The sequence below is a fragment of the Gordionus sp. m RMFG-2023 genome, chromosome 4 (genome assembly GCF_954871325.1).
Source record: "Gordionus sp. m RMFG-2023 chromosome 4, tfGorSpeb1-WG-v2, whole genome shotgun sequence".
NCBI classification, from domain to species: Eukaryota; Metazoa; Nematomorpha; class Gordioida; order Chordodea; family Parachordodidae; genus Gordionus; species Gordionus sp. m RMFG-2023.
The window spans coordinates 22,862,297-22,881,908 of NC_088778.1; the positions used below are offsets into that span (position 1 = coordinate 22,862,297).

Sequence of the window (19,612 nt, forward strand, 5' to 3'; positions counted from 1 at the left end):
GAAAACCCAGCGTAGCACTATTCGTAAAAACTCGAGGGCTTGGTGCTTTAATCAAGTAAATTTATCTCACATATGCAAATGATATAATTTATTACCCTAGTGGTTTAAATATTTACAGCGCTCAAAAAATTTAAAATTTAATGTAAACTACATGAATAATCGAAATTATTACACTATAGGACAGAATCTAAAATCAAATGACACATATATATTCACAACCTTATTAGCATATGCCCTAGACTTGAATAAGGTTGACAAATGATTAATACGTTTTTAATATAAGTTTTAGTTTTCAGATGTCCTAGCTCTTAACAATATTAATGGGCCTTTTAATTTTACATATAATTCAATATTCTGCAACCTTGTTCAAACAGATACTTTTAATGATTTAAAAAATCCTCATTTTTCACCAGAGAGAACATATGTAAACTTGAAATGTAGTGATGACTACACCTTAATAAATAGCCCTATTTTTAATCCCAGTGAAAACCTTGACTTGCAAGAAGACCCAATTAACTTAAAATCGTTTGTAATTAGAATACACTTTAATGCTTTAAAATCCAAAATTATAAATGGATTTAATAAGAGATGTCATACACCAATAAAAATTGCCAAAGTTGATATATGTTTAAGAGAATACTGGCCAGAGGAATACAAATATGACTCTAATCAAAATAGAATATTACTAAAGATTGAAAAGGAATTTGAAGTTTATTAAAATTTATGATGTATATCTAATGATCTGGCCCTAGCTGCAATTTTCACCTCTATTGTATTGCCAAAATGAAAAAGATGTTATAGAAGATGGTTCAAAATACAAACCTCGTATAGGAATGTCTGTAATTTTGCAAAAATTAGATCCATATTTAATTCCCATAGATATCTTAGAATTTTCAAGTAAATAGTTTATTTTGGAATATTTTTGACATAGCTAAACCAATATAATTATACCTATTGTATTTTATATGAGCTGTTCCATATTATAGCATGCGACTCAGCCACCTATTTTATTTTTCATAATCAATTTAAAAATATTATAATTAGATCAGAAAGAAAGTTATAACTATGGCTTTTATTTTACAGATATTAAGGGTTAAGGCATAAAAAAATGTTTACCTTTTTGGGTATTTAAATTATTAATTAAAAACTAAATGAAATAGTATATATATATGAGATAACAAGATTAAGCATTTTATGTTAAATATGAGGTTTAGAACTAGATTTTAATAATCTTAATTTATATAAATTTTTTAAAATATTTTTTTATTAACAGATTATTTACTGAATAATTTGCTTATCAAACAAATATCAAAAATTAGCATAAATAATATGCCTAAAAAATTTAATATTTTGATGCAGGCTAACAGCTTTTTAAACATTGTTTTATAACATTTAAAGGCACAATAATCGACTTATGAATAATATAAATATTTTAAGATGTTTTTTATAAAAAAAATCCAGATTTGTTCAAAGCCCTGCATAGAATAGCAAATTTAAACAACAAATGGTTAGGACATGAGAAATATAATATTTTAATTTTATAAATAATTATTAAGGTTGTGCCTATATTAAATATCCAATCGGCACCGATATTTAAAGTTATCCATTAATATCGGATCGGGCCGATACCTATAAAAACCGATCTGATCTTTTTACTTTTCTTTTTTTTGTTACTTTATGTTATGTATATTTATTTTACATTATTATAAAATTTCTAAATAATATGCAAATGCACAACAGCTCCTATATTTTTATATTTTTTAAAATAGATTTATAGCATTTTAAAAGTTTTTTTTATAGAAATAGAAAGTAACACCCAAAGTTTTATTTATTTTGAATCTTTTTAAATAATAACGCCAATTTTGTTATTTATACTTTAAATAAAAGAATTTTTTAAAATATGGTATCTGAATTATGGAAAAGATAATTTTGCAAAATGTGTTGCGGAATTCTAATTTCACGGGGAGGAATTATTTATTAAAAAAATTATAATTTTATATTATATTAAATATTACAATTTTATAATTCATACCAACATAAAATTGATATATTATTATATATATATTTTTTTTTCTCCTATAATTAATTTTTTTTCAATTATAGTCTTAATTGTAGAAATAAAAAAGTTAAATTAAATGCATAATTTATTTTTTGCATAAAAAATATTAATTTCTTTTAGTTCAAAGGGGGGTGGTTAAAAATCTATATAAATATTGGTATTGCTGGTTTTAAATTAATATTGGAACGATGAAAAATATGTAGATCGGCACAGCCCTAATAATAATTTACCTTGACCTGCTCAGAACTTACTCCAGCTTAGCCCATTTTTCTTGAACCTGAACTAGATGTTTTTTAAAACTCAAACTTGACACAAATAAAAATTGGTTTAAACCCCTAATAAAAAACTCTTTTTAAGATAAATTTGTGTTATTCAGATCTGGATTCTTAATTTGTTTCTTTTTTTAAAAACATGTGATTGGTAATAATATTTGTGCCTCCAGAAAATAAACACACAGGGTTAGAAGAGCCCAGAGTAGATAAAATATTTGACCATTGGTATAAACAGGAAATCACACCTATACAACTTCCACCATTATATTAGGTTTAACTACTGAGTCTCATAGTGCATCCTTATCTTAATTTTTCTTGCTTAATTACAGTTCTGGCAAAATATCATCAATTATTTAAGATATTTCCTCTCATTCTGATTGCAAAATTAAATACCTAATCTTCAATAAAGGGTTTGACAAATTTTCCAAAAATATGAAATCTATCATAATAATAGCCCTTAATCATGAAATTGAATGTCTAATTTACAAAAAACAACGGAGTTGGTATTAAAATATAAAATAATAATAAATATTTTAAAATTAAAAGATAGGAAAAAACAATAAAATGAATGAAAGAATACACAAAAAAAGGTTTATAAGTGAATATTGAATAAAAATCTAAAAAAAAGTATAAAAATGAACATGATCAAAATTCATTTGAAAATAAAGTATCCTATTGAAAATTTCAAAAAAATACAAGAACCTTATATATTTAAGATACAAGTATTTGAACTATTGCCCACATCTGGGTAAGAGTAAAATTAACTTCTCAATTGTATGCCCATTGGGATGCAAAGGAGGACTTCTAATGAGTTTCTTTAGTCCTTTCAATAACTTAAGTTTGCCATCCGTTTTTCATCCATGTATATATAAAATTTTTTAAAAAAATGCGAGTTTAAAATTAAGGTATAAGACAGAAAAAGCAATCAAATATGAATTATTTTTCCCAGGAATGATAGAACGAGTTGAAGTTTCGAGCTTATAATCATCCTAGATTGAAAAGACATAAACATATTGAATTGTCCTAAGAAAAAACGGCTTTATTTTTTATGCATCGATGGTTAAAATTGAAGAAACACATGCATATTTTTTTGTATTAAAAGAATTATTTATAATTCTATGAAATGGAACTAAAAATTTATTTTTACAAACTTTTAAAATTATTATTGAAGTATCAAAATACAAAAATAGGAAAATAAACAATTTAATACATAACAATTATAATTTAAATTTTTTAAAAAATTAAGAATTCGGTTATCAACAATCTTCTAACGATGATACTAATGGCAGTTTTAAAAAGGTTTCTTTTTATTTTAAAAATAAAATGAAATTGTATTTATCATAAGAAAAATAATTTACTATTATTTAATTTCAGAAATATATTGATAACGAGGTGATCATCAAATTATTGAGCGAAAAAATTGGTCGTAAAAACAAAAGACATAAATACAAAGAGTTTATGCGATCTTTGGCTAAAAATCAAATTGATGATGCTGATGGGTCATCCGTTCCTGATATAAATCAATGTTTACGATTTGATAGAAGGGATATAAAGTGTAAATGTTTAGATTCCCTTGATAACAAATCTGAGTTGAAGGTAATTTATAATTTTTTTATAAAAGCAATAAAAATAGGGCTTGAATTAGTGATATCAATTACTTTAAAAGTCGATTTATTATTTATTGATTGTTAGACATCGAATTAGGTATTATAATATTTATGGTTATGTGGACATCAATACCAATATTTTCTTGTTTTTAAATAACAAAACCAATATAAAATTAGTTATTACATTGGTTTTTTAAAATCATATTTGTTTAAAGAACAAATAACAACACAAATATCTTATATTTTTAGATTTATTTACTGAATTTTCGGCCTTGTTTTATAAATAAGGCTAAGAAATTTCCTTATATATCTAATTTACCAAATGGTATGTTTTGTTTTATTTACCACAAAATCTATTGGTGCAGTGCAATAACGATTAGTTTAGAATGATTTTATAATTTATCGATCTCTTATTTACATTTATTATATAAATTTAGCATCTATGATAGCAATATTTTTATATCCATGGAAAATTCATTCATATCAATTATTTATTTAGGATTCAAAACTTAAATGATACCAACTCTTAAAAATTTTCAAAATAGTGTTTAATCGTATTTTGGTTAAAGAAATGTTTTCAACTTTTGCAATTATACTTTAAATTCTAACTCCTCAAAAGCATCTCTTAAACTAAGAACTTCTACTAACATGATGTTCTCCTTTAATGTTATTTTTTGCCTAATATTATTACTGATCGACGATATTCTAACTTTTTCTATCACTCCACTATCATAAGCCGAACACTCGTTTTTTAAAATACTTAAGCGGCTTACCCAATTAATATAACTCATTTTTCCCTTGCACAGCTGCCTTAAATAATATTAAGTTCGAATTTATAGATCTTTTTGGGTTTAAATTTTTCAATCAATATCGTTGAATTGATGAAGTCTGTGGGTGAGCATATCGATTGGAGCTTTATATAATCGTCATCCGGTAATTTCCTGGCGAACGATATCTGTAATTTTTGTATTTTGAAAAATATCCTCTAAAAATAAGTCTCCATTGCCTGAATATGACGGAAACTCAATGTTTATACTATTATCATTGTTTACCAATTGTTTCATCTTCATTTATTTTATTTAATGATAATGTTATCTATATAACTTTATTTATATGCAATGTATTATATAAAAAAAATATAATGCAGCGATAACTATATTCTTTTTATATTGACGAGCGTTGATAGCGAATATTTTACCATCGGCGTTCATGCATTCCAAGCCTTGCACTAATTGATGTGCCATTATCATATCACCTAAATTATCATAATAAAAATGGACCCTAAATTTTTTTTAAGGACGTTTTGTACAATTTCGCCAATATTTTCATCGTTTATGTTCTTAGTCTCATAGATGATCGAATATTTTATTAAAAGCTTGTAGCGGTATTCTGTTACCATAAATAATCTTTTAATAATAATTTAGTTATCCCAGCTCCTAAATGTCCTTTATATAATACTTTTAACATTTCATTTCTCATTTTACATGGTATTATAATTCTGCTTTCTTTAGAAAGACAATTTTTTATCAAACTTAATTCCATCTTTATATCTTTGAAATTTTTTTCTTTATTAATTCACCTTTCGCTTTCCTAATGTTATCATTAATCTCCATTAATTCTTTGTCGACAGCAATTTCTTTCATTATCATTTTAAAATTCACTGGTATGTCCCATAATTCATTATCAACTTTTGTATCATATCTTCTGTATTCATCTGTGGTAGTCGCGAATAACCATCTGGTACAATGTTGCGGTTTCCAGCTCTATAAACTATTGTGAAATCGTGTGATCCTATCGTCAAATTCCATTTGTGTAATCTCATGGACATTGAAGTATTGTCTTTTAAACATCGGTCAAATGTACTTTCAAACACCGGTCAAATGTACTTTCAGTCAATTACCGGCTTGCCAACTTTGATTGATAGTTTTTTATTTAACAAAATTCACAATTAAAGCCTCATCTTATTTTTATAGTCATCATTTCCATAACTGTTTGTTACTTATCAATAACATTTTTTGTAAAATGTGTTTTATAAAGAATACTGTAGTTAAGTGTAAAAAACGGAAATTTTCTGTTTTTTAAAAAAAATTATTACTAAAATCCTTTTTGAAAATACATTCTACCAATATTTTATTACGAATTTTTTTTAATACTATTATTTTATAATTTGTTTAAAAATTTCGTTAAAAGGATATTTAAGCTTGTTTTTTTTTCGTCTTTTATGTTAGAAAAAATAATATTTATTTGTTTTTTTACATGTCTAATCTTCAGAGTTGTTAAACGCTACTTTAAAGTAGCATTTCGCTACCGCTATCGCTATTTGTTAAAAAATGTAGCGCGCTACCGCTATCGCTATTTGCCAAAAAAAGTAGCTCGCTATTAGCTACTATTTTTTAAAAATAGCTTTAGCTACTTTTTATAAAATAAATTTACCAACAAATATTTTATATTTTGCTTATAATGTTATTTTATAGTAAATATATAAAAATCTATAAATATTAAAATATAGTTAGTTTTGATTATAAAAAATTTATGTAATAAAAATAAATATTTATGGTAATTTGTTGCATTTTAATAATAAAATCATTTCAATATTATCCCCAAGTCAAGAGCGACGATCAGAAAGTATAAGTTTTGCCTACTAAATAATCTCTCGACACTAGCACTTGAGAGTAAGGGCATATTTAATCTTGTATATATTATTTTAATATAAGATAGATTATCAATAATTTTATTTGCAAGTACATCTTATGTCTGGCATCCTATTATCATTTTGAGGGCTAATGCCACAGATATTCTTTTTAAAGTGATTCCCAAATAAGCTCAAAAATATTTAATCAGATCAATTTATAAATATAAATAAGTTTAACTATCTCCCGTGGTACATATATATGATATCTCTGATAACTCTACTATTAGAGCATCTATCATCATTTTAAAGTTATCTGCTATTTTATTCATTAGTGTCTGGCGGCAGAAAATTGTTGTACCAGGGGATGGAGTTTTAATCATCATGGTAAATGATGGATTATTAACCAAGGACATTGGCTGAATTGTATAAATTATAAAATCAACAATAACTTTATCAGCCAATTTCTGAGAAATATTGTCATTTGCATTATTAATTAATTTGGTTTGAATTGAATTAGTCTTTTTGCATATAGAGTCGCCTATACCAAAATTATTTAGATGTTTCTCCATTTTCTTAAAACACATGAACAGTCTTATAAAATAAATATTATTTGAATGTAAAAATGACAATTTAACTTTAGGTGTTTCTTGAGGTTATAACTACTGGATTGATTTGAGGAAATATTTTTTTTTACATTTAAATAAATTTGAAGCCAGTTTTGGATTATATATTTATTTTAAAAAAATTTCAAATCTAGGGAATGGGAAATTTGTATTATAGCTATTAAGAACATTTTCTTCCCTGTTATCTTCCATATTAATATCTTTGTCTGAATCACTTTCAACGATTTGGATATCCATAGGCGATGACATTTTAAATTATTAACACGTGATTTAGGTTTATAATACAAATGAAAATATATTTCAATTTCAAAATAAAATAAAAATTATAATTAATTATGATATTATATTTAAATTTTCATGTATATACTTACCTTCATTAGATTTTCAAAAGTAGCTAAGTAGCGGCTACTTAGATGCTTTCAAAAAAAGTAGCGCGCTAAAAAATTAAATAATTACAAATCTATTAGCTATAGCTACCAAAAAAGTTAGCGCGCTACTTTAACAACTCTGCTAATTTTAACTTTTGAAAAATATTTTTTTGAATTTTTTAAGTAGAAGATTTTTGAATGGCCTGAAGATTATAGCCAAGACCATCTGAACAAAATCTTCATGTTTACATAATATTATTTATAAACCCAAGAAAATAATTTGAACATTCTGGGAACAAATATTTCCAATTCCTTAAAAATTTTAAAAATTTCTGTTTAATTGAAATTATCAAATATTTAAATATTTTGCTTACATACATATATAATAATTATAAGAATTTTATTTTCTAAAAACTTAAATTCCATACAAGTTTCACAAATTTCCTGCATTTTTAAAATATTTTATCTTTCTAGCTTCGTGTTGATTTTTTTTTTTAAAAATAATTTTATTTCTTTTTTTTTAAATAAAATAATTTAGATTCAAAGTCTGGAATATAAAATTTTAGAACTTGAAAAAGAACTCAATGCGAAAACTATGGAGAATATAAATTTGTCTCAAAAATTAGCACGTTCTCAGACCCAATTACACGTTAAAGAACAAGAATTCGAATCCACCAAATTGGATATGTATAAAAGATTTTTGATCACACTTTTCCAGGACCTGAAATTGGATACAAACCAAAAGGTAAATCCATTCACGATCTAAATATTTAAAAATGTAAATGTAAAAAAGAATATTAAAAATATCATAAAAAACATACTCCAAACATTTTTATAATTTTTATTCGCTTAAAGCAAATTCCTTTTGTTACCAAGAGAAAAATCATTTACATCAAAAATTAATTTCCATAACACTAATATAAACAAAAAGCATAATCGGAAATCCAAGATTAACCCTGAATTCATAGTGGCACGATTGCGATTTGGCCGTGATAAATACAAAATACAGTAAATATCATATCGCATTCATAGTTATCGATCGTGGGATTTGAATCGCGAAAGCAAATCGCTGCGATTTTTTTAAAAACACAAATCATTTTGTATTTATCGCGTGATTTTGAAATATTGTTTCGTTAAATACAGATTTTGGTGAAATTAGGTCAAAATTTTAGATTTAGCGCTAATTTTAAATTATTTGAAATGAATTAAATGGCTATCTTTTTTGATGATATAACTAAAGAATTAAAATTATGATTTAAGTTTAAATTTTTTTTAGAAAATAGATAAAATTGCTTTTATTCTTTCAATTAAAGAATACGAATACTTATATAATAAGCATAATTATTACTTTTTCATATTCTTCTCTTAAATCTCTCTGGAAAAATTTGGAGTGATTGTTTCATAAAAGAGAAATATTATTGAGTGTGGTTATTAATAATATCTAAATTAGAGATCTGCAAAGTTAGGCCCGGCCCGGCTCGGACCTAATTCTATTTAAAATAATCGGGCCGGGTCTAATATTTTTTAAAAATTCGGGTCGGGTCGGATTTGCAAATTTTTTTAAATATATCTAAATTTATTATCAATTTTATATTGAATTTTTTATGTAAAATAAAAAATTTTGATTTTATTTATTGAAACTAAACGCCATATAACATATGTCTTTTATTTTGAGTAATTATAAAAATTAATTTCTATATTTAAATAAATTCAGGCCGGCAAGTCGTTTTAAAAAATTTTGGAGTTTGGGCCAGACCGGCAAAACTATTTTTAAAAAAATCTCGGGCCGGGTTTAAAAAATTACGCCCGATGCAGATCACTAATCTAAATAAATATATTATTTATATTGAAGAATCTATAACTTCTATTGAATCTCCAATTTCATGTTATAAATATCCTAAAAGAAACTCCACTGACATTCTTAATTTTTATTTATTATTTGTTTTATAGAAGAATTTAGAAGACTATTAAAATATAGAAATTTTAAAGAATAAAAAACTTGAATTTGGCATATGTATCATGTTGAGAGAAAAATTGTTTTCAATATTATCTAAAGGTAATCTTATACCCCCAACAAGAGGCTTATAACTATAGAATATCTCAGGCACAAGTGGAATGCACATTTGGTATAGAGCTAAATAGATGATCTTTGATCGTCCAATGGATACCAAATTACAGCTAACTGAAAATATAATACAAACTTGTACATTACTCCATAACATTATTATTGATAAGGAAAAATATATTCCTTTCAACCTTAAAAAAAATTAATTTACCTCTTATATTTCCAAATTTAATAGAAACTTGTTATGCTTATATTTATAAATCCATATTATAAAAATAAATTATATATATATATCATTTTTTTAAAAAAGAAATTAAATTATATCATATTTTATAAATTAAGTATATCATATTTTGTAAATATTTTATTTGTATTTTTTATATATTTTAATAAAAATAAATTTTCTTTTAATAAAGTCTGAATTCATTATAAATTATATAAGTAGAAATATATCACTAAAAAGGCTAATACTATATAATTTTATTTTAAAAAAATCAAATAAGATATTTATATTACAATACATTTTATTTCAAATAATATAAATATCTATAATAATAATATAAATATTAAAGTGTAAAGTTGCATCTGTTAAATCATCTCTATGTTTTTCTGTACATCTTTACAATTTTTCTCTCAACATGATACATATGTCAAATTCAAGTTTTTTATTCTTTAAAATTTCTATGGTTAGCATCTATTCCCTTTTTTCTAATTTTAATAGTCTTCTAAATTCTTCCATTTTAAATTTTTCTATAAAACAAATAATAAATATAAATTACCAATGTCAGTAGACTTTCTTTTAGGATATTTATAACATGAAGTTGGAGATTCAATAGAAGTTATAGATTCTTCATTATATATATTTATTTAGATATTATTAATTACCAGACTCAGTAATATCTCTCTTTTACAATCTCTCAAATTTTTCTAGAGAGTTTTAAGAGAGGAATCTGAAAAAGTAATTATTATGCTTATTATATAAGCATTAGTATTCTTTAACTGAAGGAATAAAAGCAATTTTATTTATTTTCTAAAAAAAATTTAAAATTAGCGTTAAATCTAAAATTTTGAGCACGCGATAAATACAAAATGATTTGGGTTTTTAAAAAATCGCAGCGATTCAAATCGCGCGATCGGTAACTATATGATATTTACTGTATTTTGTATTTATCACTGCTAAATCGCAATAGTGTCTCTATGAATTCAGGGTTAAAAATATACATTAAAATTGAACAAAATCTCTTTTCATCGAATGCATTTCATAAAATATTGTCAAAAAATATTTTCGTGTCTCTCTGTTTATACAACATTTATATTTTAAAAAAAAATGGCGATAGATTCTTTTGAACAAAAGAGTGAGCAATTTTTTGCGGATAAATCTTTATGGTAACACGAGTGAAGATAATGACGAGGAAAAACCGATTAAAGACGAAGCAGTTTTTGATGACTTAAATGCCGACTTTTCGTCTTTAATTAGATTAGGAATATTTGATCCTAATGATACTTTCATTAAATATATCAAAAGCGTTAATAATGAGCTCGATAGTTAATAATAATTTAACTTCTTATGATAAGATAACTTAAGATTTTTTTATAAAAATTGTTTTTTTTATTCGTGATGCTCAATATTGTTAATATTTATTTATATAATAATTATTGATATGCTTCCTATAAATCAATAAATTATTCCTAAGCTCAATGAAAAAATAGAATTGGATTAGTAGCATAACAACCTAGGGAATGGCAGAAGTGAGCTCAGCACGTTTAAATGTATACATTTTATATTTGTGCAAAACATAAATTTTAAAGGGGGTAGTTAAAGTGTGGTAGTCTCTAAGATATTGTTATGATGATGCTTCCTTTAGCATGCCTACCAAAATGGCATTTGGACTAGGGTATCGAAACTAATAGGTGTCAACAAAATATATATGATGATTAATTTTAAAAACCGGAACGAATATATTTATAAATCAGAAGGAACTATAAATTAATTTTAAAATATAACAGAAATGGAACTAAATCGTTTTAAAACTAGAGGAGTCCTGCAGGTTTGACACCTTGGCTTTATTAATATCTAATTAAATTGTGCTCCTACTAAATATGTTAATTTATTTATAATAAAAAATAATATTTAATTCAATTAATTTTATTGTAAATAACATGTTTATTATATCTTGTTGAGCCTAGGTTATCATAAAAATATTAAGTCATCAATTATTCCCATTCTATTTTTTGATGTTTGAATCAAGTTTCCAATATAATATCAATTAGTTTCCGGAATTCGTTCTATTATCAAATTTAAGACGATTTTGGAAGAATAATATATCCATACATTTGATGTTTTGCTTCCTTATGTAAATAAAATTGTTCAATATTCACGAAAAATTGTCAAATTTGAAAAATATATTTTTTAAAATGGCAGCGAGCATCCTGAAATTTATAACATATAACTAGAGCTACAAACATTATTAAAAAAGTAACTCGCGTTGCTCTCCTTAAATAATAACCAATTTTGATTTGCTTTACTTTCCCACTACGTTTTTTTCGAAAATAGTAACACCCCTTTATTTTTTTTAAAGGTATCGAAATATTACTATGAAAAAAAATTGAATAAATTGCTTTTCTTTTATTTCATAAATCGATTTTGATTATTTATTTCACAAATCCTAAAATTCAAATAAGTAAATATTTGGACAGAATTTTTTTTATTTAGGATTATTCCATAAATATATTGTTGGTAATCTAATTTTTTAAAACCTAGCGATGATTGTTTTTAAAGTTTCTGGATCGTTTAATTCTCAGCATCATTTCTGCTGGACTGAACAGTTATTCAATAGATTGCTAGGATGTCAGGGGATGTATTATATTATAAACAGATGTTTGGAAATTTAAGGTTTCTTTTCTCTAGAAAAATTTTGATAGTTTATCATCAGACATATCTTCATCGCAAAAAAGTTTTGTTTTTTAAATCTTGAAAGCCATATCACAAATTGTAAAGGTTTTTTCATTTTATTATATATCAAGAAATCTTCGAGAGCGAAATTGTCACTTAATTGTTTTGAAATATATTTATTTATATTACATGGTAGGTATAAATTTAAAAAAAATACGTTATATTAAATTCCTCTTAATCTTTTTCAGCATATCTTTCTTATTAATACTCATTTCTATAACTGAATTTCTTAATACCATTTTAAAATTTAATAGGCTAGCCTCAAGAATTAAAATTTTTTTATATATATTTTTTAAATTTCAACCCAATATTCCGATTAATACTATATGAGATTAGAATCCAATTTTCTTATTTGTATTCTATAAGCTGATATAACAAAAAAAGCGTTATTTATGATATGATTTAATTGTAAATGCAGATATCAAACAATGGTTTAATAGAAAGTTGTTATAGAAATAGATAGAGATATAATAGACTTAATTGACATTGGGCAAAAATTCGAATTAAAAATGTGATGATTGGGAAGACCTGGTAACTAGTGTTTCGCGCCGTTTTCAAAACGAGCTTTTTAAAAGTACTAATGGTAACCCTGTTCATGGAATAGAACGAAATTATGCATTGCATAAATATGAAAAATATATGCTGGAAACTTAAATAATAAATATAATTATATAAAAAAACATTTTTAGCTAACTTTGTTTAATTAGAAATTGATAATAAAATGTAATCTATTATATCCACCTATTCTTTTCGCAACAGGCCTAGCAAACCCTACAAAAAGAATTCAGGTGGTAGCAATCCTGGCAGCCCCTCTAAGATTCTATGTGGCAGAGTTTATAATCTTAAAATTGCTAATTTATATTTATAGATAATTTTTTAAATAATTACAAAGTGTATCATGAGACTTAATCTAGACCTAGCCCAACTTACATTAAGCGAATTAATGTTACATTTATTTATTATTATTGAAATCTTGACAAATAAAACTTTCAATTGCTAATTTATATCTATAGGGAATATCCAATATAATTACAAGGTTCATCATGAACCTACATTTATTTAAAAAATATAATCAATCATGAAAAAATATTATTGAAATCTTGATATCCATGTTCTACAATGAAATTTCAAAATCATTACTATTTATTTATATAGATATTTATGTTTTCCTAGATCACACATGTGGTCTCTAATACATATGATTAAAAAAATGAGAAAGAGGCTATTCTAGAAATAAAAATTCAGTTAGAGAGAGCCTTAATACGGAAAGACAGTTTATAATTGCTGCTCTAGATTTCAAAAAAGCTTTCGACTCAATAATACTTTCCAAACTATGTAGACTTTAGAGGAGGTAGGTACTTCTGTTTTGATAAGTTTGTTGAAATTAATTTATAAAGATTATTCAATGCAAATTATCCATGCTGGTAAAAAATCTCCTAAAATTGAAATAAAAATTGATTTGAAGCAAGGATGCGTTTTATCATCGCATTTATTTAATTTTATTACCAGTCATATCATTATAAAAATCAGAGATATACATTTGGCTCAGTGGTCTTCTGGAAAATTAAACATAGCTTTTGCCGACGATGGCCTGTGATTCGGTGTTGGTTATTCAATCGGTCATTAATTGTATCATCATAGAGGCAGGAAATTTTGGTATAATATTAAATATAAACACAACGAAGATGGTGACGTGCTATTATACTCCTTCACATGTATTAACTATAGAAGGAGAAATGATTACCGAAGTGACTATTTTAAAATACTTAGGTATATTGCTTAATATGAAAGGTTGTACAAAACAGGATCAACAGGCTAAATTAAATAAATTCAGGGCAAGGTACAGGCCATTGATGAAAATTTGGTTATCGCGACAACTATCTATTCCCTTGAAGATTAGATTATTTAAAGTTCTAATAATGTTTTCCCTCTATTATGCCGTGGAAACTTGGAAGGATACCATTGGATAATAGCCACGCAGACATTTATTAATAAATATATAAGATATATTACCAGGACTTTTTACAACCTAAATACTACTAATTATAAGTTATGGGCTAAATGCAATATTCTTCCTCTTCATAAAACGATCGAATATAGGAAAATTGAGATGGTGGGTCATATATTAAGACATCACTCTAACAACTTAATCTATCAGGCACTTATAAACAAATCCCCGGAAGACACTGCTCTTAAGTTTTTTTTATCTTATAAAGGCAGTTGGTTTGGCAGAATTATAAGGTCCTTGACGGAGCTGGATCTATCTTGAGAATTTTTAAAAAGGGCTTCAACGGACAGGAAAATCTTCAAATATATTCTAAGACTTATTTATGAGCATATGACAAATACCTGTTAAGCGAGGTAAAAAAATAATAAACTATATATATTCATTACCAAGTATTTTAAATTATTAATACAGTGAGCTATTTTCTTGAAAAGGAGGTTCTTTAAAGGGATTTCTATTATGACAAATATCTGAAGCGAGATAAAAATTAATAAACTATATTCATTACCAAGTACTTTCAAGTATAAAGACAGCTATTTTCTTTAATAGGAGATTCCTTAAAGGGAATTTATATTATGATTTATTTTGAATTTATTATTACTAACCTTGCACAACGTATCCTAATCGTTTCTTAATTTGCCAGGATATGTTTATCTATTTGATACTTCTATATTTTAAAATTATAATTTTAATTTAATCAAATGTGAATTTTTAGTAATAAATTAAATTTAAGCAATCGCGATATTCTAATGGTTGGATATCTGTAAATATTTAAACCTCAGGAGATATATTGGTTATCGGTAAAACGATAATGGCCCCTTTAAAGTTCTTTATAAAAATAAATTAAATCTTAAACTAAAATTAGACAGTTGTATTTGGAATACCTTAAGCAGTATTTTTTTATTGTACATCTATTCTATTTCTCCTTATAATATATTCTCTATCTTCCGCTAAATCAAATTATTCACTATAAGGTGGTTAATTCCACTCATAAATTAGTTTCATTTGGGTACAAAGTTTATCGGTATCCTAAGAAAAAAATCGGCATAATTATATGAAGGGATAGGCAATGTTATATATATCATTGGGGATAGGCCTTTCATATAATTCACGTTCGCTCATTTTGGGCAGGTCTATGACCAACGTGCAAGATAAGATAAGATAAAAATGAGAAAAATCTTAATAATAGGATTATCAAATATAGATATCATAACAAGTTGCACTACCTACCCTCAAGAAGATACTGATGAGAAGTAATAATATTCTATATTAATATATATTGTAAATAATTTAAGTATTTATTTAAGAGTAAATTAATTCCAAGTATTATATCATATCATAATTTATGCCTTACATTGACTTTTAATATTAAAAAATTTAATTTTAATAAATTATTTTCTAAAAACAGATGTGAGGGTATATATATTCAAAGAGGAGGTAATGCTTCCAACAATTGTACAATTTTATCTCAATTAGGTAAATCTTGTGAATTCCTGGGATCTTTAGGTCAAGACTGGATAGGAACGTAGATATATTATATGTATTAGTTCATAAATATTTTCAAAAAAATTTAGGTTAATTAATTAAATCTATTTTTTTTTAATAAGGCTGATTGCAAAGGATCTAGATCAATTACATATTGATAGTAAAAATTGTCCTATATATGATCAGACATATAATTCACCTTCATCTGTAGTTATTATTAATACAACTGATGGGACAAGGACAATTAGGCATTATAATCCTGGATTTCCTGAATTAACATGTGCATACTTTGAAAATAAAATAAATAAAAAAACTATTGCAAATTATTCTTGGATACATTTTGAAGTTCATCATATCAAAATATTTATTATATTATTAATTTTTTTTATTATGGAAGTATAACACTGGTTGTACCACTTCACAGTCTAAAAACATGATTTGACCAACAAAATAATTAGACTTTGGTGAAGATTATCTGACCACAGTCTTTAGAAAAATATTAGTTCCAACTCTGTTCCTAAAGAAAAGACTGGTCTAGGACTAGTCTTTTATTTTTTTGTTAATTTAAAAATATTTTCATTTTTACCTTATTTAATTCTTGTTTTATCATTTTATTAAATATAAAAGTATATGTTAACAATGTCAAATAATGCAAATATTTAATATAAAGCTAAAATTCTTTTTTGTAAAACTTTTTGTTTTCATAGTATATCTCAAAATAAAAATGAACTAAAAAGAGGAAAAACAATCACAAAAATTAAAGTAACTACTCTAGGAAAATATTATAAAATAAAATTTACACATAAATTTTTTAAAAAATTAAATAAAAATTGAATAGTAAGGCAAACTTAAATATTGATAAAAAATTGAACTGGACCATGGCCCTGACCAGATAAATTGAAAAACTGAACCATGGTCTTCAGAAAAAGGCTGATCTGTCAATCTGGTTAAGACCAATAGGACCAGACCATTGACTTTCACTAATTACAATTAACTTCTAAATTTAATTGAAATGCAGATGATTACTTTTTTGTAATCTTATTTGGTCTTGGTTGCTTCACTATTTATTTCTTATAAAATATTTCTTATTTAAGGGTAGACGAAAAAATCTGGATGAAATATTTAAAATGATATGTTACACACTTATTAATCAAAAACCCTCTTCAACCATTTTCCCTTTCACACCTTTTATCAGTGTGGAAGTTGAGAAACCTAGTGATTTAACATGGCCACATTTTTCAACGCTTAACATCAATCTATATTTTATAGGCAAAGATTATGCAAAATATAGAGGTTTTTCTAATATGAATGAAACAGTCACTATTTTATACCATGAAATGCTCAATAAAAGTCTAAAAACTATGCTAGACCATGACCCGTAATTATTTTTTTAAATTTATAGCAATGCTCAATTGAATTTGGATTAATAAATCTTTATATTTTTTGTTAAATTATTTTGTGGTGTTGTTAACAATAGTATTTTTTTATAAATATGTAATTAAAAATTTATTCAAATGTTATATTATTTATAAGTATTATAATATCTACTTGGGGAGAATTAGGCAGTTGTGCTTTGTTGTCTACCTCACAATCTGATACATTAAGTTCTCATTATTCCATCATTGAATGCCCTCCTATTCATGCCTTGTCCGTAAACAAACCCCTGGACACCCTAGGTGCTGGAGATGCATTTATAGCAGCGTTCATTCATTCACTACACTCCTTTGAAGAATTACAACAAAATGATGATCCCAAATGGCTTAAGTTCATTCAAGATGCCAATAATTTAAGCGAAAGGATTGCTTATGATAGTAAAACAACTGTTCAAATAAACCATAATACTAAGGTCAAAATAGTCAAAATATGTTTAGATTATGCCAACTATATAGCGGGTTTGAAATGTGCCCATATAGGACTTACCAATTTAAATATTCCTATATCTTTTAAACAAAGTTTTTAGTTAATATATTTCCAGAATAGTTTATTTATAATTGATTAAATATGTAAACGCTTATCATAAGTCTATATTCTTACGTTTATAAAATAAAATGTTATATAAAGAAATATATTTATTATTTGGTTTTTAAAATTTTTTTATTATTGGGTTATTATTATTTTATATTACCTCGCTTCATTGATATATTGCTACTTTATTTTTTTTAGATATTTTAACTTAAAAATAATTATGCCTGAATCCAAGAAACGAATATCGGTTCAGGTTTGGATAAAAATAACGGTTCAGGTTCGTTCATTAAAAATATCGGTTCAGTTTGAACCTCTAAAAACCGGTTTGAACATTGTATTCAAACCTATATTTGAATATTGTATAGGGAAGAATATTTCTTTTATTTCATCATTAAAATTAACAAATAAATATCAATGATTAATTTTAATAAGAACAATATTTAACTTTATTTATTTAAAATTTTTTTAATAAGCCTATTTTCAAGATTCGTCTCACTCAAATTACATCTATAAGGTGATAGTATAAATTTAATTGGGAAAAACATCTTTCCACATTAACTTGGATATCCGCCACTGCCAGTATGATATCAGACAATTTACATAATTCTGTGTATTGATTATTCTGATTTCTTTAATGGTCTAAAATATTCATATTTTATTTTACATAGGTTCTTTAAAAAAATTAACTAAAAGGATTTCTCCGATTTTTATAATAGATTTTGTTTGTTACCATCTTTTTTTAAGAAGACTTTCTACTAAATCCTCTTCAGATGAAGATGCATTAACTGGTGTTGATTCACCTTCACTAGAATCCTCCACTCTTATAACAAAGTTTAATTCCGTGTTATGCCATATTTTAATAATATACTCGCTAGCCTTGGTTTTTTCTTCTTTATTCAGAAGCACTTATCTATATAATAAAAATTAAAAATATCATTAGAATAATCTTATCATTTTTTATGAATAGATGGAAAAATATATAAAATAAAATTATTGATTAAATTTATATAAGACAATATAATATTTTAAGATACTGATAATTCCTCACACATATCTTAATTCATTCAATCTCTAGCATTTCATATGTTGGTAAACATCTGTGACAATCCAATATAATCTTTTTAAGTTTAATGTTTTAGTATGATTGATATCTATTTCGTCCTCAGCTTCTTGCAGGCAGTACGAGCTTTAATAATAATATTAGAAACTGAGAAATTTTTTAGTATGAGAAGCACTATATTTATAAATTATATTGAGAATTTAAGATTGATTGTTAATTCATCTGGTACATTGAAACTAGTAGAAACATTCAAATTTTGTATTTGTTCTTCATCATTTTCAGACATTTGATTGTCATCATCAATCCTACATAAATAATTTTACCATCTTAATAAAATTTGCCACATTGTCAATTATTATAGTGTATATTTGTGATGTTTTGATTTTCATAATCATTTACTTACCGAACCCGAGAAAAAAAACCCTTATTTTTGAAGAAAAAAATCTGAACCCGAATCGAACTTGAACTTTTTAAATTTTCAAAATTCAGAACCGAACCCGGGAAATTTTCAGAGCCAG

The 19,612-nt window shown here is 25.1% G+C and overlaps 2 protein-coding genes across 6 annotated transcripts; both read left to right on the forward strand.

Annotated features, from left to right (window-relative positions):
* Positions 1-129: 129 nt before the first annotated feature.
* On the forward strand, positions 130-11,297 carry LOC135928481 (uncharacterized). The gene is made up of 7 exons (XM_065464944.1): positions 130-250; positions 290-709; positions 753-897; positions 3,578-3,630; positions 3,706-3,927; positions 8,100-8,306; positions 10,964-11,297. Exons 1-7 carry the CDS (start codon positions 152-154, stop codon positions 11,174-11,176), a joined length of 1,359 nt encoding a protein of 452 aa, XP_065321016.1. The 5' UTR covers positions 130-151; the 3' UTR covers positions 11,177-11,297.
* Positions 11,298-15,715: 4,418 nt separating this feature from the next.
* LOC135927972 (ketohexokinase-like) lies at positions 15,716-18,073 on the forward strand. 5 transcript variants are annotated; one of them, XM_065464265.1, is made up of 6 exons: positions 15,716-15,837; positions 15,993-16,109; positions 16,192-16,229; positions 16,281-16,414; positions 17,164-17,447; positions 17,603-18,073. In XM_065464265.1, the coding sequence occupies exons 1-6, from the start codon at positions 15,752-15,754 to the stop codon at positions 18,027-18,029; spliced, it is 1,086 nt and encodes a 361-aa protein (XP_065320337.1). In that variant the 5' UTR covers positions 15,716-15,751; the 3' UTR covers positions 18,030-18,073. The 5 variants fall into 5 exon arrangements, with proteins under 5 accessions (XP_065320337.1, XP_065320336.1, XP_065320335.1 ...); XM_065464264.1 differs by having other exon boundaries at positions 15,993-16,021; positions 16,061-16,109; positions 16,192-16,414; XM_065464267.1 differs by having other exon boundaries at positions 15,807-15,837; positions 15,993-16,124.
* The last annotated feature ends 1,539 nt before the right edge of the window (positions 18,074-19,612 follow it).

Excerpts from the sequence above, each read along its gene's own strand:
- LOC135927972 (XM_065464263.1), top strand. The coding sequence starts at position 15,752 with ATGAGAAAAATCTTAATAATAGGATTATCAAATATAGATATCATAACA. Across the intron at positions 15,838-15,992 it reads CAAGAAGATACTGATGAGAA|ATGTGAGGGTATATATATTC; the intron begins GTAATAATATTC and ends TTCTAAAAACAG. Across the intron at positions 16,415-17,163 it reads ATTCTTGGATACATTTTGAA|GGTAGACGAAAAAATCTGGA; the intron begins GTTCATCATATC and ends TTCTTATTTAAG.
- LOC135928481 (XM_065464944.1), top strand. The coding sequence starts at position 152 with ATGAATAATCGAAATTATTACACTATAGGACAGAATCTAAAATCAAAT. Across the intron at positions 898-3,577 it reads AGATATCTTAGAATTTTCAA|AATTCGGTTATCAACAATCT; the intron begins GTAAATAGTTTA and ends TAAAAAATTAAG. Across the intron at positions 3,631-3,705 it reads CTAATGGCAGTTTTAAAAAG|AAATATATTGATAACGAGGT; the intron begins GTTTCTTTTTAT and ends ATTTAATTTCAG.